Raw genomic sequence first — 7,124 nt, 5'->3', positions numbered from 1 at the left:
CAGGGAGAAAACGGACCAAACTGGCATTTAATTTGAAAATAAAACAGTGGAGTCAAAATTAGAACATTCACGAAGAAGTGGATGAAATAAGGAAGCTAAGAAGATGCTGCTGTTAAAAACATAACCCCCCATGTATGTGTGGTTAGGTTAGAGTATCGGGCCATCTTAATTACCTTCACTCAATCAAGAGGCAGAAACAGATTTACATGCATATATGTAACTTTTCGTTATGTCTCTTTATATATTTAAACATAAATGTCCCTGTATCTGTTACCAAACTGCACATTGAGATCTAGAAACCCAAGTTCTTCATTGAACTTTTCCTTTAGTCAAATACCTATTTTCATTTTTCATCACTGAATTATTCTCGGTTAAAACCTCAGCTATTCCTGTTTTGGAGTTTCGGCGACTCTCGTGTGTGTGTGTGTGTGTGTGTGTGTCGGTGTTTCTGTGTGTGTCTCTCTTTGCGCGTGCGCGCGCAGTGAGTGCCGTGAGCTGGAGGCTTATGGTAATTGCGGTCTCCCGACTGGCCTTCTGGGTAGAGCTGCGCGAGTGGGAGTGGAACGAGCCGCACGGTCTCGGCAGCGCTCATCCATTCTGTGCGGCACTCCCCGTACAGCTCCGTGCGTCCTCGGTGCGAACCGAGGGCTCCGACCGGGCTGTTGTCTACGATCCTCGAAGGAAACGCGCGGGACGGAAAGCTACGCGGAATAACCTTCAGCAAACCCTCTGCGACACAGATTCCGCCGTCGGAGAGGACATGGAGTGACGGAGAGCTGGAGAAAGGGGCTTTTTCCGAGGACGGCGTGCTCCGCTGAAACCCAACATGGCGCTGCTGCGCGGTACGGCCGAGCTGAATTAATTTCTCCGCGATTCCGCCGACCTCGTCACCTGTATCCTTCAGGGGTCCGGGCCATACGGCGCAGTGCTCTACGACTTAAAGGACCTTAACGGATTTTCTTTAGTGGATTTCTCTTTATCCTGCCGTTTGTTTTTGCTCGGCGCAGGATCTTTTTTTGTTTTTGCTTTATGGAAACCCAAGTGACATTTTCAGCAGCAAAAACTCCTCTTGAAACATAGTGGAATGGATGAGAGCTGCTTGTAGACAAAAGAATAAAGACCCAAAGCTTTATATGTAAGACTTGTTTTGTTTTATGACAAGTGAGTAACCTGTTAGGCACTTTTAGTTGTTTTTTTTTCTCCCTCTGGCCGGGATCGTCTGTCTCCAGCGGACAGGACCGTGACCGGGCAAGTCTACGTACGCACGGATCGCTGCCCTTCCAGTTAACTTGGGGAAAAAAAACAGGGGGGGGAAAGAAGAAAAGAAAAAAATAAGGCGTGAGTCGGGGCGCGCTGAGCACGGTTGGAACTTGCACCAATTAACCAGGTGAGGCAATCAATGGCAAATCAGAACCTATTTTCCTTAACGTGTGTCTTTGATGTGAAATCCCTCGCGTGACGATCGAAACGTGTAGCGCTGTTTTTTAATGGCAGTATAACGTCCAAGGTGTTTTAAATTATCCTGTGTTTTCATGTGGTGTGTTTTTGATTAAAAACAGTCCCCTCGTGGGGCTGAATCTAAGCGCGATCGTCCAGTGTTGTGCGCAGACTGGGGAGAGGATCGGCCACTTCTAAGAATAGCGCATAGGGTGGTCTTTGTGCGTTTCGGCGGGGCAGTGGCATGTGGTTGATAAATAACACACACACGCGCGCGCACACACACAATTATCCGAGCATGAGTTTGTCCTTTTAACAACTGCCCTGTCAAGCTGATAGAGGTGAGAAGGACATCCCAGAGATTAGCGAACTTGAAAGTGGCGCCGTCCTCGAAGGTGACTATTCAGGCTTTTCGCACCCTGTTGTGTGACGAAGAGCGCGAGTGTGCCTGTGGGGCTGAGGGTAGGTAGTGTGTGTGTGTGTGTGTGTGTGTGTACGCGTGTACGTGCGCGCACACGGGAGCTTCTGCGCTAAACAAGGTTACGGAATCCAGCCTCGCCCTGCCAAAGGCGAGCGAGCGCTGCTGCTCCGTTTATGCACAGTTCAGTTCAGTTGGAGGGCATCCCCGCGGTGTGTGTGTGTGTGGGCTGTTGGTGTGCCGCGGAGTGTGTGTGTCGCGGGGGAGGTTTGGTTTGGACGGAGTGGACTGATAATCTCTTGTCTCATCAAAGGTATAGCGCTGGGGGAAGAGACGGGACGCGGGGGCTGCACCGCTCACCTTCGTGTCTACTTGATGGAAACCTCTTTGTCTCTCGCTCTCTCCCCACTCACACGCCGAGTCTTGCAGGTGTTTTCGGATATGACTTTGCGTTACACTCATACAGGCACACTTGCTGTATGACTAGGCTTTGCAATGCGCACGGAGACTCGTCGTAGCGCCAGTTTGGATCTCTCCCCCCCTTCCTACCATCTCCACCTCTCCTCCTCCTCCCGGAGCTCCGATACGCGCTGCTCTCTTGCACAGAATGTGTCACCGGGACGCTTTCACTTAGAAAAAAAAAAAAAAACCCAAACACTTAATAATAATAATAATAATAATAATAATAATAATAAACTTCCCGTAATTATCGGTTTCTTTCTCTCCCCCCCCTACACACACACACACACACACACACACACACACACTCCACTTCACTGACTTACACTGCGCTAACTTTAAAAATCGTTTTCGCCACCCTCCTCACGCTGTTGTGCGCGACGTCAATCGGCGCGATCCGCTTCTTCCACTATTGCAGTTTAATTGAAAATAAGCGCCGCGAGGCGCGTTGGATGCGTTCCAAACTGAGTCGTCTTTTACCTCGCGATTCTTTGAAGCTCCTCTGTGAGCAACGCAGACTGCGTTTCACGCGCGTTTATGCGAAGTGGGGCTTTTTGTTTTTTTCATTTATTAGAAGGTTGATGTTATCGGACCACATTTTCCACCGCAGACAAGACGGTGAGAGAGATTCGTATCTGGGGAGTTTTCCTTCCGTGCTGCCCTGCCTGCTGCCTGTCCTGGAGCCACGCATGCACTAATTAGGGGACGCTCTCTTAGGACGATCGATGTGCCTCATATTGGCTGGCTCCAGCTCATTGACGAGCTGAGTGAGGGAAGCAGCTACTGAAAAGACCACTTCAGCCCCCAGCAGCCAACCCGCGCAGGATAAACGGTCGAAGAAACGCTTGCAATAACGCGAACGGCTGCCGGCAGGCTGCAGGAGCAGGATGGGACACTGTAAAGGGGTGGGTGTGTGGGTGGAGGGGTCAGTTTCAGGTGGCTTTGAGTCAGAATAAAAGAGCTGTTTATATATAAATTAAACGTCGGTCTTACTTGGGATGGCAGAGAAAAGCTGGACAACTGGAAGGCATTTATTTGAAGTTAAATGTGACTTTGCGTGACAGTGGGGCTAATTACTTACTGAAAGGGTATTTTTAAGTTTAACTTCTATTATAATTGAAATAACTGTTCAACAACTTTTGCTTGTGTGTTCAGTGACGATCTCAGGTTTAGTCCGACTTGGGTTTTTTTTTTCTCGGTGTCCAAATAAAAGTTACGCACGGATTTCATTGGGGCCCGTGGAATAAACACTATCTGCACAAACTTGGACGGCTGCTTAGTTTGGTTCGTCTGCAATAGAGTCTGGTTCCCAAGCGCTGCGCGCCGTGGAAGCCTAAAACAAATACTTCGCATTTGTGTGGGCCGAGTTTATTTTTAGCGAAAGCTCGTCGGACTGTTTTGCGCATCATTTTTCCACTGTGCGCCGCGAAGTCAGTGTGGGACTGATCTGTTTTCCAGGTGTCGGAACACAGAAAGGGAGGGCTGCTTTCGCTAGATTGACATACTTGAGTTTTCTCTGTTTCACACGAGAAGACTTCACACTTCTTCCACAAACAGTGTTGTATTGCCAAGGCCCATTAGCTGACAGAGTGCGGTTCAGTGCCACCCTCCCCCCCCACCCCCCTTTAGCAAAACAGGATTGCATCTGGTGCTAATTTTATTAATTAGACATAATTTAGAATCAGAAACGTGCAAAGAAAAGAGGGGGTTTATTAATTACTTTCACCTTTGCCAGCGTCACCTCGCTTGCATACGTGCAGCCAATTCATGTGCAGGTTTTTAATCAGCAGAGGTGGGGAAGTGATGTGTGAAGCATTAAAGACATTTGAGCAGGCAGACGTGGAGAAATCCGCAGTTGTAAAAAGCACAGAGGTCCGTGGGCGCACAGTTCACCTGGAGGCAACAGCAGCCTCGGGGACTGCCGGACTTATTGTCCCGCTGAATGATGTGTGACAGCGTGTCAGCGTATTGCCCCGCGGGGGGGCTGGAGATCTGCTTGCCTTTAAGAGAATAGAAACAACCCTCATCACCTCCATTTTAAACCAATTAACCCCCCCGGTGTTTGTCCGCTTCTAATCCGGAATCAATAGGGAACACGCGGGGAATATTGTGAGCAGAGAGAGCGTGTCATTACAATCACGGGACCCGCTCCTGCTTATCAAACCTTCTGTGCTCTAAATAGTCCGGGGGGGAATTCGTCAAAAGAAATGCCCTGTGTCCCGGTAAACATCCAGACAGAAATATGAAGGCGCTCTTATTCTTGTCGCGCTCCTTTGTGTGTGTCTGTGTGTGTGTGTCTCTCACGCGCATGGATATAAAACAACAGGCTCGTCGCTGCCGGCGCTGCACTCGCTGCTGAGGCGAGATGCGTGTGAACAAAAGCGGGAGGCACGGCAGAGAGCCGAGGAGAGATCGGTTTTCCAGGCGCTGCGCAGCTCCCGGAGGAGACGTCACGGTTTGATTGAAGCTATGCTCCATGCTGGCCTCCCGGGACCTCGCGATGAAACGGGAGAACCCACCCTCCCCTCCGCCTTTTCTCCCCCTTTCCCTCCTCTCCCCTCTCCACCCACCTCTCGCTCTCTCTCTCTGAGAGAGAGCTTTTTGTTTCGACGAGGTCTGGAGCTCACGGGTCACTTACCCTCCCACCCCCTCTCTCCACTGCTTTACCCACAGAGAGAGAGGGGGGGCACATAGCATTATTCTTTCCTCTAGCAGCTGCTTTCTGGCGCCGATGACCCAGGGATGTTGGTTTAATAGCGATTTTTTTTTTTAGACATTTGCTTATTTTACAGCAGCGATCGTTGATAAATGTCATCAGTGGTGGCTTAATGTAACGTGAACGAGTGGGGGGCTGTAATTAAAGTCTAAATCTCACTCTGAATGGATTTAGTTTGCTGACCTCGCTCTGGCCCGCGGTGTGATTGATTTAGCGGCAGAGTGATGATGACACACCTCACCTCCTTCCTCCCTAGTCTCTGCAGGCTCGGTCTTGAAGCTTTTTTTCCCTTCTCTTTTTTAGACCGCGTTGCGCCTCGGGCATCTCTGACGAAATCCCACAGACTCTTGGCAACGCAGCATGTTAATAGCGACAGGAGTTTATTACGCCGACAGTCTTCAAAGCCAGGAATGCGTCATGCGCTGTCTGCACGTAACATCGCACGAGCCTGTGTCGGCCGCGGAGCTTCTGACCTCGAGGTGGGGAAGGTGGTCACGTGGGTCGTACCGTGAGGGTAAACACTTAATTGTTTCAGCAGAGATTGTCTGGCCTAATTTACAGGGCGCAGTTAATTAAGCAGCGCGTATGAAAAGAGGCAAAACATCCTCTTGTCTCTGTCTGCGCGAAACACTTTGGAACTTCAGCCTTTGGAAAGTAGCGAACAAATAGAGGGCACATGAAAGAGGATCATTCCTTCATCATCATGTGCTTTTATCAGAAACACATGAAAGCAATGCCAGCGTTTCCAAAAACCTCCGGTAAACGCGGGCCGGCTCGTGCATGCGCATCTCTGTTACAATCGGGTTCTTTGGTGGCATAAAGAGCCATTTAGTCCTCATTTGGCCTGGGATGAATAGAGCCAGTTCAGCAGCCGCCGCCCGAGCCCTGGTGACAGCACTGGAGGGAGAGCGAGGGGGGAGGGGGGCTCACAATGTCGCCGTTGTTGACGGCCGTGTTGCTGCGGGGGGGAACTGAACCGTGCACCGACTTGCGTGCGGCTGTGCAGCGGCCCGGGAGGACGCGGGGGGCCCTTGTTTACAACTGCGCCGCTAATAATGTGACAGCTGAAGAGGCGCCGCCATCTCTCCTTCCAGCTCCGCGCTCCGGCAGCAGCGCGCCTCTCCTCCGAGTCCCCGCACAACATTTATCTCCTCCATCTCCTGCTCACTCCCCCCCTCCCCTCCCTCCACTTTGCGCTCACAGCTCTGTTAAATCTGAAACTACAGCGTGTCAGCTTTCCATAGATTGCGCAGCCTGCGCTGAGATGATCAATTGGTCCATTTGGCACACGTCGGCTCGATAATCAATAACCATTAAAATTGGGCCGGCGTTCTCTTCCGAGGTTTTTTTTTCCCCCCTTTCCCGGCTCATTACGGTGCTGGGTGTTAATGCCGGGGATCGGGTGACCTGAGGCTGTGGAGTTTGTAGCCAGACTGTAGTTGCTGTTCACGTGTTTTGCCGCAGATGTTCTCCGTCGTGTGCGCAAAAAAATTCCTTTCGTTTCGAGTGCGTGTAAACACACCGCCGTCACGGTGATCCCGTGTGTGTGGTGGTGGGGGTGCGTGTGCGCGCGCGCCCGCATTTAATCCATGTTTATCCCCACCCCACCCCCGTCGCTGCGGAGATTATCCTGCGTCACAGTACATTTTTTTTTCTTTTTTTTTCAGAGCTGATCGCAGCTCTGCCGCTTCAGAGAGTCTGGCAAAGCTCCAGGGACAAAGAACGAGAGGGCGCCTATGTAGCCTACATTCTCCCCCGGCGCACAGCAGAGACCTGCCACCCGGTTTCCTCGTTCAGTCTGAGAGAAATTCAACAACAGGGTCGCGCGGCGGGCTGATCGTAAAAACGGAACAGCCGTGCTTAATATATGCCCCGAGCTCTTTCACTGAAACGTTTCTAGGCGGTCATTTATCAACTTTTAAAAGGAGATGAGGCCTGTACACGCGCGCGCGTTATTGGTATGCACACAACCACTGCGCTGCGCGGGGAGAGGCCTCAGCCCTGGAGGAAATGATGAGTGGTGCCGGTGTTTGTTCTGGTGCGCCTGCCGCGGGTCACTGAGAGTTCAAGTCGCTGTCATCGGAGACGGGAAAC

General features: G+C 51.0%; 1 protein-coding gene across 3 annotated transcripts in view; it reads left to right on the top strand.

Moving 5' to 3' along the window:
- Positions 1-517: 517 nt before the first annotated feature.
- Positions 518-7,124, top strand: part of bcor (BCL6 corepressor) — a 31,781-nt gene continuing 25,174 nt past the window's right edge. For 2 of the 3 annotated variants that reach the window (XM_080902797.1, XM_080902796.1), the window contains exons 1-2: positions 518-1,387; positions 5,334-5,509. In XM_080902797.1, coding sequence (XP_080758923.1) covers positions 5,391-5,509 — 119 coding nt within the window. In that variant the 5' untranslated portion in view covers positions 518-1,387; positions 5,334-5,390. The remainder of the gene's footprint in view (positions 1,388-5,333; positions 5,510-7,124) is intronic. The other variant, XM_080902798.1, reaches the window with a different exon arrangement.

This window comes from Rhamphochromis sp. 'chilingali', assembly GCF_963969265.1.
Source record: "Rhamphochromis sp. 'chilingali' genome assembly, chromosome: 14".
Classification (NCBI taxonomy): domain Eukaryota; kingdom Metazoa; phylum Chordata; class Actinopteri; order Cichliformes; family Cichlidae; genus Rhamphochromis; species Rhamphochromis sp. 'chilingali'.
The sequence above is the reverse complement of the archived record's forward strand: the minus strand, read 5'-3'. Positions and strand labels throughout refer to the sequence as shown.